Source organism: Myotis yumanensis, unplaced genomic scaffold (assembly GCF_028538775.1).
Source record: "Myotis yumanensis isolate MYYU_CA2020_CCGP unplaced genomic scaffold, mMyoYum1.0.hap1 SCAF_8, whole genome shotgun sequence".
In the NCBI taxonomy this organism is placed as follows: Eukaryota; Metazoa; Chordata; class Mammalia; order Chiroptera; family Vespertilionidae; genus Myotis; species Myotis yumanensis.
The window spans coordinates 50,495,600-50,520,780 of record NW_027223759.1 but is presented as its reverse complement, the minus strand read 5'-3'; the positions used below and the strand labels follow the sequence as shown (position 1 = coordinate 50,520,780).

The 25,181-nt window shown below is 33.3% G+C and overlaps 1 protein-coding gene across 4 annotated transcripts in view; it reads right to left on the bottom strand.

Moving 5' to 3' along the window:
* The window catches only part of LOC139015274 (sodium channel protein type 3 subunit alpha), a 107,913-nt gene that overhangs the window by 18,811 nt on the left and 63,921 nt on the right, over positions 1-25,181 (bottom strand). For all 4 annotated transcript variants that reach the window (XM_070422845.1, XM_070422840.1, XM_070422841.1 and 1 more), the window contains 7 exons: positions 24,851-25,089; positions 19,137-19,310; positions 17,814-18,170; positions 15,350-15,817; positions 4,999-5,119; positions 3,470-3,624; positions 2,315-2,488 (listed from right to left, as the gene is read on the bottom strand). In XM_070422845.1, coding sequence (XP_070278946.1) covers positions 2,315-2,488; positions 3,470-3,624; positions 4,999-5,119; positions 15,350-15,817; positions 17,814-18,170; positions 19,137-19,310; positions 24,851-25,089 — 1,688 coding nt within the window. The remainder of the gene's footprint in view (positions 1-2,314; positions 2,489-3,469; positions 3,625-4,998; positions 5,120-15,349; positions 15,818-17,813; positions 18,171-19,136; positions 19,311-24,850; positions 25,090-25,181) is intronic.

The following is a 25,181-nucleotide window of genomic DNA, read 5'->3' as shown; positions in this document are numbered from 1 at the left end:
TTTTACATATATTTTACTTATACTTTTTTTTAATCTTTAAATTCTTTATTAGTTAAGGAATTACAAATGTGTCCTCATCCCCCCCATTAACCGCCATCCCCCCCCCACTCATGCTCTCATCCCCCTGTTGTTCATGTCCATTGGTTTGGCTTATATGCATGCATACAAGTCCTTTGTTTGATCTCTTCCCCTTACCCCCACCCTCCCCTGCTTTCCCTCTGGGGATTAATAGTCTGATTGCTGTTTCTCTGTCTTTGGATCTGTCCCTGTTCATCAGTCTATGTTGTTCTCTATATTCCACAAATGAGTGAGATCATGTGGTATTTATCTTTCTCTGACTGGCTTATACTTTCAAAAACTGTTTTAACTCTACATTTACATTAGCCTAGTGGTCTGAGAAAAAATTGTTATCTGAGATTACAGTAATTCATATATTTCAGTTCCTGCTTTAGGAGAAAGAAGAAAATAGACCCATTTAAGATAATATAATTTACCCAATAACAGAAGGCTTTAAGTACCCAGTTCTAATCTACTAATTCAGTCCCACTAAAAGGAAAGTAATTTTTTGGGAACCATTCTTTTTCATTAATTTATTCATTTTTGACATTATTTAATAGACACCTGAATAACCATTTACATAAGGTGGTTAAGGATACAAAGATGATACAATACCCCTGCTCTTGAGAGATTTTTGCATGGTATTCATGTCTTCTGCATGAGGAAAATACATGGAAATACTAAAAATGCAATGTAATAAGTATTTCAGTGAATGTACATTTTTTCAGTAAATGTAAATATTCAGTAAACTTCAGAGTTTTCTGGAGTTCTATCACATTTGTGGATTATCTTAATACATGGCAAAATCTTTTCGAACCAGAGAAGATTCTTAAATATATTTAGTGTTCAATCATTTCAGGGAGAAGCTAGAGATTATAAATGCTAAATCCCAAGGCCAGTCTGAAAAAAATATTACATTTGTACCAGTTAAATATGAAATCTGGGAGTGGAGGCGGGTAAGGAACACTGAATTTAGAATTAGGAAATTTGGACACTAATCTCAGCTTTGTTACTAAGTTGTGTTATTTTAGGAAAATTCTTTAAACTGAGGCTTCAGTTTAGAATAAACTCTTCAGAAAACTATCTAGAATAAAGGCTAGATATTCTTTAAGATCCATTCCAGCTGCAGAATATGAGAATATTAAACTTAACTTTGATGAATAGCTTTTCAGGACAATATTGAGACTCATCTCTATTAATCATTAAAGACCAGCCATGGAAATTGGAAGTTATTTCTGGTCTATTAAAAGTGACTCAGCAGCAGATTTCTTTTCAACTCAAAGGGTTAAACACATTTTGGTTATAGAATTATGAGTATGTATGTGTGAGAGAAAGGAAAGTAGAATTTAGATAAGCCCATACTTGTCAAAAATGATAAAAAGAATGAATGCACACATATGACAATCATTGATTTATAGTGCCAAGTGTGAGAGCTAAAAATAAAGTGCTTTATGATTGCTATGAAACAGCTAGAGGTACTTGCTGGGAGGCTGTGAAGCCTTGTGCAATGGAATATCACAGACTACAAAGAACCAGGTAACTATCATGTTGCCCCAGTGCCACTACATTGCTTAAAATAAAAATAAAAAAATAAACTGCAAGTTAAACAGATTCCACTACTGCCAACATTCCTATGACTACTCACCCCAGGACAATCAGTTTAGAGCAGGACTCCTACACCTAACTCTTTGCGTGCTAAATATTTGATTACTACTGGGCTATATAACTACTGGTGTAAGACTAGAAATGCATTTCACTGTCTCTGTGTGTATGTGACTGAATGAATACAGTATAGTTTATTTTAACATTATTTAATAACACGTTCCCTAGTAAGTGTAAGAGGTAGTTCTCACAATGCCTGGCCCCAAAGCTTGTCTTGGTTTTACTTCCTTGAACTTACTTTAATTTAACTGTTAATAAGATAAATGCTTAGGTCTGTCAATTAGCAGAAATTTTTTTAGCTATTCCTGAATTTGAGGTCCTAAACTTTCAGAAAAAGAAGAGCTGTCTTCTTGTGGCATGGAACATATGTCTGTATTTTCTGTTACCACTGTCCACATTTCTAGGACTTCTGTTTTCCATGAGACTTTTCTAATTTTTGTATCTATTATACATATTTTAAAAGGTAACTGCATAATTGTGTCAGGATTAGTGAAACTAAGTTCTCAAAAGTCAAGGTTTTAGTTAATAGATATATATGAAATGTCAAACTTGCGATTTAAGAAATCACTTTCTAAAAATTAATCAGTATACTTACATCAACGATTAAGAAATCTAGCCAGCACCAGGCATTTGTGAAATATGTTTGAAATCCATAAGCTACCCATTTGAGAAGCATCTCCAGGATGAATATGTAAGTGAAGACTTTGTCAGCATATTCAAGCATGGTTTTGATAGTCTTTCGTTGTTCAATGTATATATCTTCAAAAGCCTGTGAATGAAGAATTTTATTTGAATGGCTTGCCTTCCCCATATATTTGATAAAATCGCTTAGTATAATACTGGTCACACAGCAATAATTTGATAAGTATTAGCTAATATCAGACAAACATTGGACATCAGGCAAAATTTAAAAACTAAAACTAATGGAAAATGTGGTCAAGTAAATGTCAATATCTTTACTGATTTAGTATGTGCTTTCTTCCTTGCTTTCACACCAAATCTCTATTAAAATTACTGCTACAAAGACATGCTTTTAGAGAAGTAACATACACTGAGAAAAATAATTAGAAGTTTTGTTAATGAGGGAAAGACTTGACTTATTCCAACATGACCTTGAATGTTTTCCTGAAGGACCTGGTTTATTTTGAAAGAATAAATTGATTAGACATAAATAAATCAAGATACATTTTTTATTCCCTAAGTGTTAATATGATTTTTAGGGACAAGTGGATGGTATTTGATATGGAAGGTAACATAGTTACAGAATGTCTCTGGAAATGGTTTTCTCAGTGAGGAGAACATCTGTTAGATAAACACCAGACGAGAAAGTCCATCTGGCTCATCATGGTCCTGATTTATTTTGTACTGAATTTTGCATAGTTAATCCCTAGATGCTAAGCTCTGCAAGGCACAGGTATATCTCATTTGCTTTTCGAAAAATTTTTAAAATTTTTATTGACTTCAGAGAGAAAGGGAGAGGGAGAGAGAGATAGAAACATCAATGATGAGAGAGAATCATAGATTGGCTACCTCTTGCACGCCCCCCATTGGGGGACTGAGTTCTTAACCCAGTCACGTGCCCTGATAAGGAATTGAACAGTGACTTCCTGGTTCATAGGTAGACGCTCAATCACTGAGCCACTCCGGCTAGGCCTCATTTGTTTTTTAAACTCAGTGTATGCTTTTGGTATTTTCGGAGAATAGGCTATGTTACTAAGACCTGATTCTTGCCAACATGCATTTGACTTACCAAAGCACCACTACTAAGGAGGATCATGAAGACAATGAAAGTCTCAAACCAGTTGTGTTCAACAATGCTGTAGCAGGTTTTCCGAAGATTCCACCAGACCTTTCCTTTGCCTTCTTCTGTACTTACTTGACAGAATGGAAACTTTTTAATACATCCTAAAAGATAAGAGTAAATGAAATAAGTTAGGAAAATAAATTTTACTCTTAATTAGGAAAAAATAAATTTTGTTACTCCCATCTCAGTCTTAAATCATCATTTTATAGGGTAACTGGTTACTTCATTACCTAGTTATCTTCAGCACCCCTCCAGTATAAGGAATCATCAATTCCTAGAATTCAAGGAATTACTTTACCAAAAGTTGCGTAAGTATAAATGGGTTCGTTCTTTAACACTAGTTAGGATCTCTCTGCCTCAAGGCCATTGATGAAAATAGCACTTGTCAGGATTAGGGAAAAACTACATGTTCAAATTGCTTATTCTTTTTTTAATGTGATCCTGGATTTTCATTTCCCTCTTTTCATGCACAGAAAATCCCTCTGTGTTCCCCAGTATCGGCCACTGTCAGTTTTTCCGAGCTGATTTATTTTCAGCCTCAGTGCTTTTCTTAGTCACACCTATGACTCATCTTGTCAGTCAGTATCTCTCTATTCCTTTGTCTTCCCCCTCTTTGCTTTCATGTTACTGTATTTCTAACTTCCATCTACTCTTCTGCTCTAACTCTGTGAGCTTCTCCTCATCAGATTTAATCCAATCACACTGAATCAGCAAATCTCTATTGATTTACAAGCAAGATGCTGTAGTGGTTGCTGTGAGAACAACTACTGTTCTCCCTGACAAAGCTCTACAACACAGCTACAGCCCCGAACAGCTCTGGTCACAGCACAAATTAAGCACATTTGAAACTGTAAAGGATGGGGTGTAATTAAATTTATTTATTTCTTTTGTTAATCCTCACCCAAGGACATTTTTCCATTGATTTTTAGGGAGAGTGGGAGAGAGAGGGAAAGACAGAGAGAAACATCGATGTGAGAGAAACTCATCAATTGGTTGCCTCTTGCATGAGCCCCTACCATGGCCCAGGCTGGGGAGGAGCCTGCAACCAAGATACATGCCCTTGACTGGAATCAAACCCGGGTTGCTCTATCTACTGAGCTAACCCGGCCAGGGCGGAATGGGGTGTAATTACAGCGGCAGCTATAAATCAAATCACCACACTAACAATGGAGTCTGAAGGCATTGCTGTATCAATGAGATGACATTCCAGAATGCCATTTATCTCATAAGGTTAACTTTTCCATATTCTGGAGGGAAAAAAAAAAGACATGTCAAATCATCTTAATTGCACAGGCGTGGCCATTGCTATAATACAATCCGGAAATATAGATAAATTAACTTTTTGGAAGAAAAGAGGAAAACAAGAATAAACATGCCTTCACCATTTCTTTGAAATATTTCTGTCAAATGAGGTATATTCGGTCTCTGTAAGGAAAGAAGGGAGATTACATTTAATCGCATTAGAGCTAGTTTACCTTCAGTAAAACAAGCTTCTGGTTTAAGGTCTTCTTCTGGTTCAACCTCAGCTTGTTCACCTTCTCGGGGCGGAGCAACATCAACGGTGCTTCCTTCAGAGGAGCTGGTTCCATTTAATTTCTGGAAACAAAACCCCATTGCAAAGATGTGATTTCTCTCCCCTTTTATTAGTTAATTTGGAAATGCTCTGTCATAGTGTGAAAAAAATGGTATTTGACTCCATTAACATTAATGATAATTATGTACTAATAATTTAACATAATTAAAGTCCTATTCAAAACAACGTAACTACTGACTTCAGAGAAAATAAAGTTTAGACAGCATTCAATGTGGGTGACTGGGAAAGATAGATTATACCGGTTAACTAGTTTTATGATCTCTACATAGGAATGCCACATGAAAAGCATTTAATTCATCAATACGCAGGCCAACTCAAGAATAGTTTGATAAAAGTTTGGTATGCTGGCATCCACTACTGATTATATTAATTAAAATGTATCAAGTCAAATTCTAATTTCCACCTCTTCCAATGGAAATTTTCAGAGGGCAAAGAACATTACCAGTTGTCTGTACTACTGTCCATGTTTCTGTAATTTTAGAAAGGAAGAATGGCTCATTAACATTAGTCAAAGTCATTATACTTCAATTTTGAGCTATATTTTTCTCTGACTTACATAATCTTCTCCTTACTTTACTTCTTTACTAGCAGAAAAATGATCTCTCTTTCTCTCTCTCCTGTTTAATATTTGCTAAAGATTTCTAAATGGGAATTTCTTCATAAATGACATTGTTCAGAATTTGTTTTGACTTATTAGGAGCACATTCTTAATTCAACATGTGATCAGGCTGTGGATCTTTCCATTAAATAAATCACTGTGACATGCTACGTGGCTAGCAAGAACCACTTTAATGTTACAATAATAAATATCTAATAAGTACTCTGAGGTCACTTAGGAAGACATTATGGATGTGCAACATTTTATGAAAACTGATGCAAAGACATGACATACAGCAAAACCTAGGCAATGTAAAGCTTTCAGAATGAAAGAATGGTGCATGGTCATCTTAATGGTTTCAAAGCCTCCATTAGCTTTAGTAGCTGAATGGAAGGGTCACTCTGCCCTAGCCTTCTGAAAGAGTTGATGTGTTACTAAAATATGCCTAAATGTCTTCCTAAGCGCAGGAGAAAATTTGATTCAAAATTCTTGATTTACTGAAATCATAATGCAAATATAGTTAGATATGTTATAATGCGACCCAATTGAAGAGTAGTTAGTATCCAGATGATACTTTTTGTGATGTTACTTTGAGGGTGAAGTTAACCAGGTGCAACTAAATAGATTATGAAAATTAAGTCAAAATATAATTCTCTAATGAAATACCTCCTATCCTGGATTATGCTACAGAGAGAAGCGAGGCCATCATTTTGGGCTGATGGTTCATAGGATCATTATAGTACAAGAATTTTACCATTAAAATTCTCTATTTTTTTGAGAGGTGGTCATATTTTCTTCAAGGACTTTTCTTTTAATATCATTATTCTTTTAAGAGAATCCCAGGAAAGCTATTGCTGGATAGAATTGCGGCCGATTCTGGTATTATGAAGAAAATGCTGGATAATTATTTAGACTTGGCAACAACTCTCCCCTTCTAATTTCACTGTTTTATGGGTTGGACACTATAATGTTTAATGAGTGTTAGCAAGAATATCATAGTTGCATAATATGATAACATCACAACTTCATACAAAAACCAGTAAAAAAACAAATATTTTTTGAGATTACTTATAAAAAGTTTCATGCTTCTTCCTCTTGGCCAGTCCAAGCTCAATGATTTATTTTGAGCCTGGTCATGGTCCATCTCCCATGAAGCCTTTATTTCTTGCATTATTTCTCCACACTAAATTTCATAGAATGGTTAGTCCATTTTACTTGTTTGTTTTCACCAAATATGTTTATATATATATATATACATATGTATGTATATATATATATATATATATATATATAAATTACCACAGATAAAATTATAATTTTTGTACATATACAAAAACATATATACCAAAATGTATACACACACACACACATACACACACACACACACACACACACACACCAGACAATCCAAGCACAAAATAGACAATACCGTTGTTGAGTTTATGAAGAGTGAATAAATGAATAATTATATTTCTATGTTACTCTATTTTTTTTGAAATATATTTTTATTGATTTCAGAGAGGAAGGGAGAGGGAGAGAGAGAGATAGAAACAGCAGTGATGAGAGAGAATCATCAATTGGCTGCCCCTTGCACACCCCCTACTAGGGATCAAGCCCACAATTGGGCATGTGACCTGATTAGGAACCAAACTGTGACCTCCTGGATCACAGTTTAACACTCAACCACTGAGCTGCACCAGCTGGGCTGTGTTACTCTTACAGACAGAATTATAGTATTTAGATAATTTCATCTCTCCATTTTGATAAATAATTATTGTCTTAACAGAGCTTATTTAATTGTATTAGGAAACACATTTTTCTGCATAAATAGGAATTATTTAATTAATATTTTAGTGATAAAAACATATTTCAAAAATGTTTCTCTAAAATATTGGCAGACACTCAATAAAGAAATCTGAGAGAAGAAATTAATAGTGTATATGTATATACCCACATAGATACACATGTACTTTCCTATTTGAAAACTTTTGAAAATATACTCACCCTTCACTTCTCATTTTAGCACTGTTAATATGACTCTAAGATGTTTATTGTTTTTCATAATATTTGTCTGCTATATATTATGTCTTATATTTAAATACAAATACTTATTTAAAGCAAACTCTTCACAGCACCAGTAATAGTAGCTGCTAATCTGAATGACAACTGGATCTACTGTTTACTAAGTTTTGACCTCAATACATATTTTTGTTATGGTACTGTCTTTGGATTATAAACATTGGTGAATGTGATAACATGTTTGGATACATATAATTTTAATTTTCTAAATGGCTCTAGAGACTATGCATTCAAAATCATAATGTAAAGAGGTTCAGTAGTGAGTTAGTTCACCTCTATCTGCTTGGTATTGTGAAACATAACATGTTTTTTGAAAACAGAAAAGGAAAAAATTCTGCATGCCTTCTCTTCTCAAACCTATTTTACAACGAGAATCGCTTCACTGTTATCCAGGAATTGTCTGATTCTAAGGATAAGTTCTTTAAACTTACAATCTGTAAAGCTCCTTAAGGAATGTTCAGAGATCTGTAGACCCTCATGCACCAAAGCTTCAAACATAGTTGGTAGGTTACTGTTCGTTTCACTAAAAAGTGTTCTGTGGGAAGCTCCTTTCCCTATTGAGGTTGATACAAGATTAATTCTTCTTAAATTGAAGAATCAGGCTTTTTCATATTATAACCTTCATAGGCCACAATTTTGTCATAGGAAAGTTATAAAAATATTATATCAACTACATAAAAGTTGTAAATTTACCTGCATTTATAATTAAAGCTTAGATTGTCATTACATTATAACAACTTACCGATTATGATATACTTCCTTATATGCTCTATTCACCGGATCCATAAAAAATTTTATTGCTGTGGTTTTAAATCATGATTTTTATACCCCAGGAAACTAGTTAAGCATTTAAAATTCTATACATTGAGAAAATACTATCTACATAATCTAAACATTTTCTAAGTTCAACACTTTGACATTCATACTCTGGTAGAGGGTAGTTTGTAATACATTTTATCTTGGCCAAACCCAAATGACTTCCAGGATGGCTATTTAAACACATGTAACTGATTTAAAAGCAAGTGAATGGTGATAAATACAAAAAAGAACTTACTTTCTCTATATTGCCATAGCTGTGATACTACAACGATATAAAAAAAAGCAAAGAAAACCTGAAATGAATTTTTTCATATTAAGGAGCTTAATGACTGTACTAAATAACTAAAATTAATACTTGTTCTGAAGTAGTTTGAAAAACATGATTAGCTCTATAGGCATCACGATGCAATGCTTATGCTTTCATATAAAGCCACATAGTACAAGCTGAGACTTGTTTTCTTGTACTATTTTCTTCCTGCTCCTCCCATATTGGATGGCACTTAAGATTAGACTCTCCCATCCCTTGTAGAAATCACTGAGTCTACAGAGGGATGATGGCTTATGCTGTACAAATGCACACTGGAAAGCAGGTTTTAAGATGCAACATTCTCCAGGCCTAATTCAGCCGCAGAACACATGCCTGGCTGTAGCAGAAGCCTGGCGCAATGCTGTGGAAGCTGCACGCTGATCCAAGAACCATGCGCTCAAAGACATGGTACCTGAACATGAAGTTTTCAAGAAGATTAATTACAAGTACCGCTCATCAGAAATACCAGAATCAGCACCCAGGAAAGCCATGAGACCATGTTTTCCCCTGATAGCATGAACTTATATAGAAATCCTCCCCTTATGATGAATGTTCCTCTTGATTTTTATCCAATTAAATAATGAAATTTAACTTTCAGAGATAGAAGAGAATGTTAGCAACTGGCCTACTTCCACTGAAATGCGCTCACATTTCATTTGTTTTCAATCAGCTATCAAATGTTTGACTCTCACAAACTGCTGTATGATTCAAGAGGCAAAAATAAAAGATTCAGCCATTACAGATTGCCTTTAAAATCTAGCCATTGATCTCAAAACCCCTTCTGGGTTTTGTCTTGTAAGTAGAAGAGGAAAATTTTTTGGTCAGACATACTATCGGGCCTTAGTCTGATCTTTTGGATATGCATATCCATATCTTGAATGAAGACATTTCACTTGAACAGGTAGCCACATAGTTGAGACCATTGGGTTGCTTATCCAAGGCAGGAAGTACACAACTAGAACCAATAGTTCTCTTTGATGGACCACTTTTTGAATGGTTAAAAATATAAATCACCTGTATTTGGTTTGGCCTCAACATTTAAAATGTGCAATCCCCCCTGTACTCCTTTTAAAGTAGCCTTAATAAGGACAGAATATATGAAACTAAAAATAATTATGTGGTAATTAAAGAATAAGGTAAAGGGACATCAAGAAGGCAGAAGAAAAGGCTGGTTTATCTTGAGAAGATACACAAAAACATCATCTAAACCAGCCTTCATTGAGTAATTTCAGCAGAAATATACTAAAGCACCAGAACAGTTCTCTAAAATGGCTATTCACACACCCATCTGTGCTTTGTAAGAGACACCTCACATTCGGTCATTTTTAAATAAAAAAAAATGCATAAATCACCTGGGACTGCATTTTTTTCTATTTTTCACTAATAATCTTATTTCTGAATTTGTTCCAGTCTACAGCTAATTATCAGTTATCTCTAAAGAATAAGAAAGTATTTATAAATTAAACCTAGAAACAACCCTAAACTCTACTTAAATATCATTTTTCACCAAGAGCCTTGAAAATTGCCAATATTCATAAACCTTTCACTTTTGCTTTATAATATCTTTCCCCAAACCCTCACTCAGGCTCCAATAAGCAATGATATCAACAGGAAAAAGTTGAGTCAAGAGAATAAGCTAGACATTTAGTTAATCCACAAACCTACAGTAAATTTGGGAGATGCCCTTTACTCTTCATAAAACTATAATTAATATTCAAAAGTAGGAAATTTTCCACCTCTTTTTTTGCCTGCTCAGTTTTGGGTAGAACATTTTAGGGAGAAATTAATGTAGATCAGGGAAATTTTTAAAAATGGGTACACTGGACCAATTACTTAATGATCAAGACACAAGGAACTTTTCCTACCCCATATAATGATGCTTTCCTCCTTTTAATTACTTTACAGTGATCACTTAGGGTTTTGTAGACATATGATTTAACAACTTTTCTAAACTACATGAAATCCAAGATATGTAGTGCCCAAATGCATACAGACTACGGCCCTGCATATCCAAAAACTTACAGTCACCCTACTCTTCTTTTAAAAGAGCTTATCCCAAAACACATGAAAACAAACATTTCCATTTGGAGCACATGGGTTGGACGGATTGAAAATTATATTTACAGATCTGAGAATGGAAGCACTATTTAAACATCTATGTGAGTCTCATTTTGGTAATACAATTGACTTATAAGGGCTGAATCAACAACAAAAAGTTGTGGTCTTATTTTAACGAAATAAAAGCAGATAAATAAATAAAAATGCATGCCCTCAAGTTCTTGACTATCTTGAACTTTAAACATTCCTATCATGTTTTAAAATAGATATAAATCCTATGATCATGCAATTATTGCTTTTAAAAGTGTAAAAAGACTAAACTGGAAAACTCATTAGCAGAACCAGATACGATGTTGGGGCTGCCCAAGTAGCTGACCATGCTGTGATGTGTCACACGATTCAGCAGAGAGCAGCTGAGCATGTCTAGCAGTTCCTTGCCACGGCAGGGGAAGGAACATAGCTGAGTAGCATGCAGGCCAGTCAAGATTCATTTAGAAAGTAATTGTACTTGTACACTTGCTTGGGTAACCTGGGTAAAAGTGGTGGCACGAGTTTCTGGCTGGTTAAAAACCCCCAGAGCTGCATTCTTGATGGCTCCCGCTCGATTTTACCCCTGTGAGAAGTAAGAATGGCAAGCAGTGAAGGTCACAGCAGGATAATGCTAGATTGTGCTTTGGAATTCAACTTCAAATACGATTCTTAAGAGCATTTATTCTATATCCTTTATCTAGGAAGACAATGAAACCTTTTAAGGACTAAATTGTCAAAATTGATAATTATATAAAAATTCAAAGAAATCGTGATTATGGAAACTTTAAAAAAGATAAAAATGAACAAAATTATATGTTATATCTTGTCACAATATTTGTGTAATTCCAGACTATTCAAAAAGAAAAAGATCACTATTTTGAAATCTGTACCTTAAATTTTCTTACATATTTTCATGCAAAGCTTTATATTTATTTTCATACCAGACTGTTTGTTAGTGGTCCATATATATCATATGTCATATACTATATAATAACAGCAATTCATTTTTTTACCTCTAAAAACTTTTATCTAAAAATTTCTCCCCAACTGTGTTACAGCTGGATAGAGTTTATTATGAAAATCAATAAAAGGAGTTGATTAGATAGGTTTCATACACCATCTACATTAATGATTAATTTACTGCCTCTTCCTAAAGCAGAAATGAATTGTAAAATTTTTTCTCTTCCTTTTTTTTTTCTGTGATAAATGTATCACTTTGCTGGGTTTAGCTTGTTTTCTCACTTTGTCAGCGAAGAGATACGATACTGTGCTCTCCAAAGCACAGCTCAATGTTCTTTTCCTACTTGTGGTAAAAAAACAAACAAAACAAACAAACAAACAAAAAACAACAACAACTAAGAAACTTGAGCCAAAATGTCACTTATAAGAATATGTTGTGTGTGTGTGTGTGTGCATGCGTGTGCACAATAATTACTAAAAAAGAACACAGCTAACATTAATGTGCTCCTGAAATGTGTTCAATGTCAGCAGTTTTCAGAAAATCAAAACTGAACGTTGCTGAAATTTATTTAAATCTTCTCTATAATGTTAGAACATGCTGATTTTTGCTTTTAAAAAAGTGTACTTTTAATTTTTGTGTGAGCATATATGAAAATTGATTTCCCTGTTACGTTTTCAGGAATTTATTTGGTACTAGTTTTAAAAATCATTGACATAAAATTTACTGTTGAATTTAATTTTACTGCACAAAATACTTTGCCATTTTATCCTAACTTTGTAAAAGTATTTAATTGTATATTTACTTTGATTCATTTTCCCACCTTATTTTCTGTACACTTTAAAATTAGCTTGAAAGAAGAGAGAATGCTTATTGAAAAAGTCACCCAATAAAGGAATTTTTGTTCTGATAACAAACTGTTTTCTAGGACTTGATAATGAAGACATTGTATCCCATTATTCCAAGTTTATGATTTTTTTAGCCACTAAAAAGACATGACAGTGAGGTAGTAGTCTACAAAGCAATCATTTGCGATATCTACAGACATTACAGAGTTTTTTGAAGTATTATGGAAAGCAACTGTTTCAAGATATTTAGTTTTCACAGTGCCAAGATGATGAAACCTGTGACATTAATGTAGCAAACATTTCTCCAGCTCTTTGGCTTTTCTAGCTCTTTTTGAACCCAACCTAGTCTTGTCCCTTGTCTTCCCTCATTTTTTCTTTGTACTTACCTCTTTGGTAAACTCCTGTAATTTCAAGGGATCAGATAATTATGAATCTGCATTTTTGAAGCTATTTTTAAACCCTGACCTTTCACCTAGTCTCTTGTTCCAAACATTGTCACTTCTACTTCAGCATATCATAATGAAATTCCTTCTCTTCCCATATAAGCCTGGTGATCTTTTCTACAAAGATTTTTAGACATTGGCATTATCATTTTTCCAATTTCCCAGATTTTTTATGGGGTTTATCAAACCCTCACACTTACTCCCCTACTCCAGGATTTCCTCACCTCCTTGCTATCAAATGATTGCTACTACATTCCCCACCACAACCCCACTTATCCCTCACTCTAAACTGTTCAACTCATTGATACAAAATAAAATTTCCTAAAACATCATTTTTCTCTTGGTTTTCCCCTGCTTCAATATAGACAGCTTCTTACTGACTCTGCAGACAATTCCAAACTCATCAACTTACTTCAAAGACTGAGCAATCTGAAACTAACTCATTCAAAATATTTTCCACTATCTTCTCAACCAATTCTTTATCTATGTTGATTGTTTCACTGTCTCACCTTAATATTAAGCTCACTCTCAATTGTGTCTTTAGTTTAGTAGGTTTTTGCTTTTTTGCGTTCTCTTTGTATATTTGACCCAGACTTTGAGGTCTGTTTTAATTTTATCTCTTCCATTTAGCAACTTACTATGTTCTTGCTGTTCTCAATACCCACACCCTTCTATTCAATGCTATAGGATTAATCTTTTTAATGTCTTTAATTACTTTGTGAGTTAGTGTTAGCTTTCTCAAAGATGCTGAGGTTTCCCTGAAGGGGGTTATGTTATGGAGCGCTCTTTTAATTCTTTCTTACTCTTGGTATCTAGCAGAATGCTAAGTTGATCAAAGTATTCAATAAATGTTTGTTAATTAATTGGTGTCTCCTCTTAAATAAATCAATAACAGATGGAAAATTAGAATTAACTTCTTATTTTACTAAAATGAGCAACATATAGATTAGGATTCAATTCACTAAGTAGACTTTGGGTGGAATTCAGAGAAAAAAATCTTATGCATCATTTAATGTCTATTTTTACTTTTCCCAAAATATTTTCAAACTTACTATTATATATCAGCAGTTATGAAATGCCTAAAAAAAGATAAAAAAGCTATCACTTGTAATACTGTCAACTACTTGTTACTTATACAAATTCTGTTGCTACTGTTATTTAAAAAAGAAAGTTATAAAATATGCTCACAAAATCAGACAACACTAGTATGATTCCTAGGGTGTCAATATTATGCCCTCAAACTAAAACTTTCTTTTATAACTCCATGCTAGACTTATTTCTTACTGGCATATTAGAAGTTCACAAATAAGTAATAGTAAAAATTTCAGTACTGTTCTCCACAACACAATATTGCAGAATTAATACCATTAAGCTACTAATATGGTATCCTTTGAATTCTTATCATAAAGTGGGAAAAATTTCCTTCTATCTTTTCTTTTAAATAACTAGTGCTATGACAGTAAAAGTAGCTTTTGAATCTATAATTTAACTGTAATCTTCAAGTAGAGCTTTTGTAAGTAGTTCTTAGTATTTTCAAGTTCATCTGGAAGATTTGCTCATCACTGACTGCGCAAAATATAATCAGTGCTATTTGTAGTTTTCTAATATGTACAACTCTTTCGTAAATGAATAACACAGTATCATAGGCAATAAAACTTTCAGAGGTGAACAAAAACTACATAAACTTTCACATTAAAACAAACTGTAGCAAACCCTAATATATTATAGAAAGTAAGGAGATGACACTTTCACAATGATCAATAAAATATGGTTCCTTGGTTTTTCTAAAGAGCATAATTAGTACAGAATAGAAAGTATTAGTTAACATCTCTTTTTTGGAAGGCCATATTTTTAAATTAGACTTTCAAACTACCAGGAAAATGAATATTAATTATTCAAAACGAACATGTCCTATGGAAAGTTGGAATTCCTATGATTGAATTTCCCAATAAAGAATATTTTATACTTTTTGAATACTACCATAGATAATGTCCAATATACTTTTAAATAACATAAACACGTAAGAATACTAAGTAATCATATTGCCTGGTTATTCAAAGAAATACAACACAAAGTTTAAAAGCATTCTTACCTCTTTGCTTTCTTCTAGTTCAGACTCACTGCTGAACTCTTCAGTATTTAAGTTTTCAAAGTCAGACTCTCCGACAGCAATTGGCACTGTCACAGTGAGGCTGGGGTTGTTGATGAAGGACATATCATTTTCATCGAGTACATATTTTTCAACACTGCTTCCAGTACCTACACCACTGGTGGTTCCGTTCCCATCTTTTAGATAATTAAGCTCTTTGCTTATTTCAATTCCAGTATTATTGGACATGCAGCTGTCTATTTTGTTGCCTTCCTGGATTTCTAGGACTTTGGGTTTTCTAAAAAAGGTTATTCGGAAACAGTCCCGTATCTTACTTTTCACATAATCAATTCCCTTTTGCATCCTTCCTACTGCAATCTGGAGATTGTTCATTTCGTTATCATCATCAGTAGCAGCAAGGTTTTCAGAGCTAAATGAACTCAACAATAAGGCCAGAAAGAGGTTCAGAACCTAAAAGAAAAAAATTGTTACATTAATATTGAAATATGCATTATGATAATAACTTAAATAAGACACTCATAGATCTTTGCTAAAATTAATTCATCAAATGCTTCTACATTGCTTACTGTATTTCAGACACCATGTCTTAATTCTACTTGAAAGAACCTGACATCTATCTGCTGTAAGGGCAGAATGGGAAAACAAGCTCCATCTATTTCCTACTGAGGACAATGGGGAAGCAGAGCTTCTAAGATTTAAATTGTGTCTACTCAGAGTTGCCAATGAAAGATAAATCCCATTTTTATGTTTTATCTCAATGAGAAAAAAGTAGATATTTTCATCTTAGTCATTTTTACTTCATGTTATCAGTTTGTATAGGGAATGTCTAGTTTTGTGTTTAAATAATGAATTTATTTATTTAATAACCTAGCAATATGTTAAAACAATATGCTTGAAATGTACATTCCTTTGTCCAATAGCCACAAACTTTTATAATAGCAGAAATTTCTAAATGCAAATTATATAATACATTTCCCATAAATATGCTTTGAAATTTGTGTCCAAATAGTTCAACAGATGGAGAAAAATCTAAAATTATCCCAAGGCATAGGCTAGACCCATAAATTACTTTTCTCTTTCCTCTTTTTGTACAGAAAATATGAGGAAATCTTATCTCTGAGAGTATCTCTGGGATACATGGGGAAAATTATCTAATTATCAGATAAAATATGGCTAATACAGAATAATTAATTATAGCTGATGCAAAAGGAAATTTATTTATAGGAATATTTTTAGCCTGAAATGTAGTTACTGAGTTATAAAAATGTTACATGATAGGAAATCACATGAAAATAAAAAATCCCAGTTTGTTTCCTTGTTTCTTTATCAAATTTTGTTCAGAATATAGAGCTTCTTAATTTATTATTCAAAAAAATTGCTTATTCAAAGGTATTCCACAACATTATTTTAAGCATTCTCATTTGAAATGTACCTCTCAAAGGCATAGTCCAATGTGACAGTATAAAGAAATGCTTTGTCTACACATGATTGAGCAATTTAATCATTAAAACTAAATATACAAATTGTGTTTTTACATCCGTACTTTTAAGCCAGAGCCGAAAGTAGGTCTTTTACATCTAGTCAATGTCCATTTGTATGAGTAACTTAAACTATAATAATTTATTTTCCTTTTAGAAAGCATATACAGGGAAGAATATATTTAGTTCCTTCCAAGCCATTTGGATAATTACAATACATAGCTAAAAATACTACTATAATACTCTCTTTCATTGAAATTTGTCTTCAAAATTTGGTACTGTGTAACTTATGCCCTTGAGTAAGTGAACAATATGAACTCTGAACTTATAAAGAGCGATTTCAATATAGAGTAGATAGTTGTATTTTAAGATATATTGGAGATTATTATTTTATCAAAATAATATTAGGATAAAAATAATTCAGGTTATAAAATATTATGATAAAGTTAATCTTGATTATAAAAACATTTATTTGAAGAAAAACACTAATATTTTTCCCCCAAAAAAACTTCAGGTAGATCTCATCATCATAGCAACCACAATATTTCAGTTTTGTTATTCCAGTTTCATGGTTTGAAAACTTGAGAATTTAAGTAACTGGCCCATGCTTAGAGTGTCAGCACTGGGATCTGAGTCTAAGTCATTGATGAAAAACCAAAGATATGTCTATTGTGTCAGCCTACCTTCCTAGCTACTGTCTGATCTTGTTCTTTTTTTTTAAATAATATATTTTTATTGATTTCAGAGAGGAAGGGTGAGGGAGAGAGAGATAGAAACATCAATGATGAGAAAAGAATCAGTGATTGGCTGCCTCCTGCATGCTCTACACTGGGGTTGGAGCCTGCAACCCAGGTATGTGCCCTGACCGGGAATCGAACCATGATCTCCTGGTTCATAGGTTGATGCTCAACCACTGAGCCACGCCAGCTGGTCTGTTCTTATTATGAATATTTGCAATGCATACGTACCACGAGGTTTCCAATGACCATGACCAACATGAAAACAATAAGGCACATGGTTTGGCCAGCGACCTCCATGCAGTCCCACATGGTCTCTATCCACTCTCCACATAGTACACGAAACACAATCAGGAAGGAGTGGAAGAAGTCATTCATGTGCCAGCGTGGGAGCTTACAGTCACTGGAGATCTTGCAGACACATTCTTTGTAGCTCTTACCAAAGAGCTGCATGCCGACTACGGCAAAAATGAAGACGATGATGGCCAACACCAAGGTGAGGTTACCCAGAGCCCCCACTGAATTGCCGATGATCTTAATGAGCATGTTCAGGGTGGGCCAGGATTTTGCCAACTTGAAAACTCGAAGCTGCAATCAAGTGAAAAGCTATTCTTAGCAGTAATCACAATATAATTTTTGAAGTTAAACATCATTTAATTAGTGTACTATATTGTAGACCAACTCTGTGGGATAAAATTTGGATATAAAAATCTCAAAACATACGAAACAAATTCAAATCCAGAAAAAGGTGTTGATAATATTGGAATTGCAAATCAAATCATAATATTATTTAAATGCAAAAATAAAAAAGATATAATATTTCAGATGTGATAAATAAAACATTTCTGATTCATCAACAGATACATCTATGAAAACAAATTAATATTTTGATTAGAGACATTATGAATTTAGCAAATTAATGTCATCCTCATACTATATTTCTGAGAGTAAAAAGAAATACATATCTTACTGTACATTTATAAAATAAAAGTAAACTACTTTGATAAAAAAAACTTATAGAAAACTCTCTTTCCACTTGAAAAAATACACATTTTACTTAATTTCCAACAAAATTTTACATATTTTTCTAAAAAAAAACTTTAGCTGACCTCAGAAAGTTTGCTTTACTATTGTTTAAAGTGCTGATGCTATCAAATATTTTCCTACATGTACCTTTAATGTAGCTCCCACTAATATAAGGTTGATAAAAAGCAAAGATTAATTGGGACCTAAAGTTTTTATTTGCATTTATGTATAGACTTTAAAGCAAAAACAAGTTAAGGAATTTAAAACATAATTTTAGAAGCACATAAGTGTTTTTAAATGTGCCCTACATAGTTAATCATTATGAAGTGTTTCAACCATTTTTATCATTCTTAGAAAACAGTCACACTTAATTTTAAAGAGAACATTTCTATATTTTCATAGACTACCACACATATTGGTATAAATTTAAAATTCAAAGTAAATATTTTATAAATACATTTTGATTCACTTTCAGAAGAAATGTTCTGTTAATGAAAAAGAAAATATGAACAGTCTATGTGCAGATACCAGTCTGAATGATCTTAGTACAGACAATCCCTCCACATTGGACAGGCCAAGCTCCATCAAACTGAGACTGACAATAATGCCATCAAAGATATTCCAGCCCTCCTGGAAATAATAATAGGGGTCCATGGCAATGATCTTGAGAACCATTTCTGCGGTGAAGATCCCAGTGAAGACCTACAGTAAAGAAATGTGACAACTTGATACAAGCTTAGCATTTTATTTCAGGGGAGTATTTTAAGCAGATTTGTTTTATTTAACAAATCTGATAGATTTTCAGGAAAATGCTGATTTTAAAACATTTCATTGTTCACATTTTAAATTTGATACTAAATAACAGCTATGGAGTTGTAGCTATTTTTAGTACACTATGCTTCTATAATTACAATTTTTTTTTAGTATTTTTACATTAAGAAAAAATCTATATGTTATTGGAAGTTACACATAAATATTTTAAATTTAGTAAAAACAGTAATTTGTTCATGATTTTTGTTTTTTAAGAGACAATGTCTTATTTCTATGATTTTATAAAAATTCCTGAAAAATTGCTGAAAGAGTGTGCCACAAATGTTTTATAATAATGATCTCTGGGTGCATGCCTCAGAATTGAGGTTAATGATTCATAGAACAAGGAACTGCAGATTTCATTAAAGCAGTAAGAGAACATCCTCAGTATGCACACATCCATAATTAAGATTAATAAATTATCTGAGTGGTTGCATGATGTCTATTTGACAATAGAAAGAAAAACAATAAAACAAACTCAAAATTTGTTTCATAGTCAAAGAGGCCCAAGGACACAAGAGTTATGAAATTACTCTTGCAAAATAAGAAACCTTTTAAGGCAATTCTCTTAAACAACTATAAGTAAAAGCTGTATTTTAGGACTTTAAAGTAAAACTTACTATTTACCAAGGTAAGTCAGCCTTTACCTTGGAGAAACTCTGTCAAAATAACAGTCATAATTATTTTCTAAAACATCATATTAATTATTTCCTAAAATTATTTCCTAAAACACCATATTAATTAAAAATCTTTATCTACTCTTACTAATATGTCAGTGGAGCAAATATCTCATTTTCCCAGTCACAGTATGACCTAAAGAAAATACCCATCCAGAAAAAAAAATCTCCATTTCATCATTTATTCACTCAAATGTATTTCAAGCAAGCTTGGTACATGGAAATTCAGATACATTGTGGAGTGTACATTGAAATGTGATTATTTTTTCATTTTATGGAATGACTCACCATGATTATTTTCCCCCTGGTGAATCTAAAATAAGTTCTGATTTATACATATAGCATTTCTTATGTAAAGCTTCAGACGCAGCTACTATTTGAAATAGGCAGCTTACTAATAGAAATATATTGAACTACCCAGGAAAGAGTTAGAAGCTATCCAGGTAAATGAACTACAAATATCTCTACCTAAAGAAAATCATAAGGTGATCTTTTTAGCTAATTGTGTTTCTTTAGGCTTTTATATTTTCAAACAACCTGTAAGATCCTTAGAGCAGGTACCATGATCTGAGTTCCCTTCTGGGTTTAGCAGAATACGGATATATCATAGACCCTTAATCACTGGTTACAATGAGAGTTATAGCAAGAAAAGTAATCAAAAATCATTAGGAACTACAAGTCTTTGCCTATATTCCATGGGAAAATAGTTACAAGTTAGTTGGAAATGTTAGGAACTACAAAACTTTGTCTATATTCCCTGGAAAAAAATAGTTACAAGTTAGTTGGAAATGTTTGTGTGATGAAGAGGTTGTCTAACCTACTATGAATGATTGGAGGATTTCTTGGAGTAATGATCAAAACACAATAAAAACCAAAACCAAAATAGAACATCTTAGAGAAACTCAATAGAAGTTTGAGGTCTCTTGATACTCAAATTTAATCAACCCAACCAGCAGAGAAGTGATATAATTTTATATGCCCCAGAAATAGGATGAAAATACTTTCTAAGTAAAGACTGAAAGTTGTACAATTATTTTATGAGACATTCTTGTGTTAACCAATTCAACCCAAACTTCTATGCTGTTATTTAAAAGGCACTGTGCAGTCATTTGAACAGTAATAAACTAGTCCATAGAAATTCTAAATTTATTTTAATGAGCAAACTATAAACCCCACAAAATGTGAAATGCAACCATCCAACGTATATAATGTCGTCAAAAGCCAGTTAAGTGCCAATGATATAAAGAATATTTTATTTATCTACTTACATATTAAATATATATTTATATTACATATGTGTGTGAAATACATAGTAGTTTTCATATATAAACATTTAGTATAAAATTCTTGGAATAAAATAAGATATATAAGGAATTAAACTATAAAATTATTTATGAATATTATGTTATTAATAATAACAAGGAACTATCAACCAGAAGAAACTGTCAGTTTACACATTCCCCTGTTCTTGAATAGTTAATTCAAGTCTGTTTCCTGTCATCCACACTCTCCATCTTGATGAGCCTTGTTTCCCCATCATTAACATCAGTTTATCAATGGTTTTACCAGTCATCAGTCTTCTACCTCACTTCCCTGCCTCATTATCCTCATTGCTACTCCTAAAGTCATAGAATTTAGAACTAAGTGGGGCATGAACAGTTATCTAGTCAAAACATTGTACTCATGAGAAAAATAGGCCCAAAGATCTACGCAACTTTTTCAGGAACTCCCAGATAGTAAGCATGACCACTTGGACTTGGACTCAGATTTGGTGCTTTAGTCTAGTGCTTTTCCATTTGCTAATACTATCATAAAGCCTCTCTTATCATTTGCTTCCATATTCAATTGCTTCAACATTGGAATTCTATAAAATCTCAACTTCCTGCCTCACTCTGACAAATTTCTTCCTTCATTTGTTCAACTTCCCTAACATCCCGATATCCTGGGGAAAATACAAGAGCTAATTTCCATCAGTATTTCAAAGAAAGGTTAATAGCAGATATTAGAGGAAGGAAATTGTTTATTGAGCACATGCTAGATGCCAGACATAGTGCTAAATGTTTTCACAGTACCTCACTTGACCTTCACAACAGCTCTGGAAGCTGGGTATTATATCCGTTTCAATAATAGAAAACAAAGACTCAGATGTTTTATCATACGTGTCCAGATGCTACATTATTAGTAAGCACTGGCAATGAGGTCAAACCCAGTTCCACCAGACTGTAAAGCCCACATTATTCCACAAAAACTGCTACCTGAATCAGCCCTTTTGGATAGGAAACAATGAGTTGGTTGTTTATTGAGCAACAATCATGTAAACACTGTTGGAGATTCAAAAGAAAAGTGGAGCATGACTTTAGCCATTGAGCTAATTTATAATAGGTTTGAAAATCAAGAATTATGATACAGCAAGAAAGTGTTTAATATTCAACCATGTTTTATTTGCAAATGCATTTGGAGTTAAGAAAAGAGTGTTTAATTGCACTGAGTATCATTAGAGGAGATAAGACTGGAATTGAACATTAAAAATATGCAGAATTAAGATGAGGTGATTTGAGTCAGAATACTCTAAATGTGAATGTAGACAGCGGTGAGATATTTTCCTCTATGTCACTATATAAAAATGTGTGTGGTGTTTGTGTGGTAGAGTGGTAAGGCTATACTGATGGGACTGATGGTGATTGATCAGGAAACACTGCAGAACAAGATGGTATAGGAAGGATGGGCTCAGGTGGGATTGGGGGAGTCTTAAAAACCAGAAAAGAGTGTTGGCCCACAACTACAGATAATAGATACTTTAGCAAGGTAATAGCACTTGAGTACCGAGTACTAAAAATGTTATTTTGATAATAGTTATAGGATTAAAAAAGACATACCTTGAATGAAGAAGTAATGGGTCTTCATTTCAACTAAGAAATAGGGGAAAGGAAGTTAGAATGGCTGTAAGATTCCTATCTTTGAGGTTGGCCACTACTAGAGGTAACACAAAAGTGAAGTGATATTTGTTAGGACTCTCAATAAACTGAGAGAAAGATTATTTTTCAGCTGTCATCTATTATATTTAAAGTTGTCCTTGACCAATGGTCTGCAGCAGTTGGAAATATAGCACTTACTTGATCACAGCTTATATCACAAGAGTAAATAATTACTAGAGTTATTGAGTACATAAAAATATTGAGTGAAAGACATAGCTGTAATAAGCATAAGCAAAGAAGTAGGGTTGGACTGATTAGAAAAATCAAAGAACAATCAGAGAAAAAAAATCAATATTACATGCGCCAAAGATGGAGAATTGCTCAAGGATCTGGTGGGGGTCTATTGAAACAAATAAGGCAGTGAAATTAAAACCATTTTGGGGGAATAGATGTTTATGCAATTTTATGCAACTGTCTGCCCAGTATTTTCTACCTTCTGTTAGAGATTGCTCCTCCACGTGTATGATTATATTAGTCTGCCATGTTTTCATATGGCTCCACCCTCTGCCAGACTGATTAAACCAGAAGTGAGCATCTAATCCATGCTATGCCAAAGAGTTCCCCTGTCACGAGAGTAGTTGAACTGAAACTGAAAAGAGAGCCAGTCCTTTTTCAGTGCAGAGTTTACAAGAGGTAAAACCAGTGATCTATGGATAAGCATATTTCCTGAACTAGAGACAAAAGACGCAATGATTATTTGGGCTACATCAAAGCCCTTGGTTAAAGCAATTTCTTGGAGCCCAACTACAAAATTACCCTTTCTGTGGTTTGGTAGTCTATCTTTCCTTTCCATTCCACAAGTCATCCCCTTCCCACTTTAAGCTAGTTTGAAGGGTTTTTTCTGTTTTGTGCCAAAAGGAAGATCTTGATTAACAAACTAAATAAAATACTTTTCTTACTTGTTTATTCAGTCCAATTTCTTTATATAATTTAGGAGGAAACGTACATGTCAACACACATACATAGGTGACTGCTCTAGTAATTTGAACCAAAACTGGCTAAATTACGAATGCATTTTACCAACTATTTCTTCTCTGTGTGAATACTACTGAAACATTTTATTAGATCAGCAATTTTCAGCTGGTGTGCTGCCAGAGGCACACTGGTGTGTGGCAAGAATTTTGTAAACATGCAATACCTGACTATTTAGTCAGGATACTACCCCTTTTCCCTTAGATTGCCAAATTAAAAAATATCAGGAGCCAACTCAACAATAGCCATTGGTGTGAATGAATCAAAATTATACTTATTTTTTTGTCAGATAGTCAAAAATAATTTTTTTGGTGTGCCACAGAATTTTTGTAATTAGTTTGTGTGTCATGAGATGAAAAGGGTTGAAAATTGCTGTTTTAGGTAATTCAATTTGAAATAACTATGCCCTGTATTGTACAGAAATTAATCTGTGTGTTCCTTTAATTGGACATGATTTCTTAAGAGGCTATGTGTGCTAAAATTCATGCTTATGTAGCTAGATTTAGATCTGATGGTTTCGCTAGACCGCTATCTCCAGCAAGAATGACAGTAAAAATCTGAACAAGTTTACAACTGGTGAGACCATTATCCATCAGACTGACGTTGATCTAAACAATCAGCAGTCAAAATAGTTGAATTTTAGACCTTATCACTGAGATTCTTTATAATATTTCCTTAGATTATTTTTTTCTGCGGAAAAAAAAAAGACTATATTTTTTTGTTTCAATGCAGCACAGATGGATATCTTTTTTTGGTCTATATCCCCCACTCCTGCCCAAGGAATTAAGTAAACTTCAAATAAACTTACCAGGTTTCCTATAGTCAACACACTACTGAATTGACCAGTCATTGGATAGTGCTCCATGGCCATAAAGAGGGTGTTTAAGACAATGCAAATAGTGATGGCAAGATCAACAAATGGGTCCATCACAATTAAATTCACAAGATGCTTCACTTTTAACCATGCATCACAGCAGTCCCAGATCAAGAACACATTGGCAAATCTATACCAGCAGGGTGGACATTTCTGCCTAGATTCTTCAAGTTCTAGAAGAAGAATAAAGAAGAGTTAGTAAAAACATTGAAAATGAATCGTTGCTCTAGATTATACATTATTTTTAAAATGGACATTTCTACTT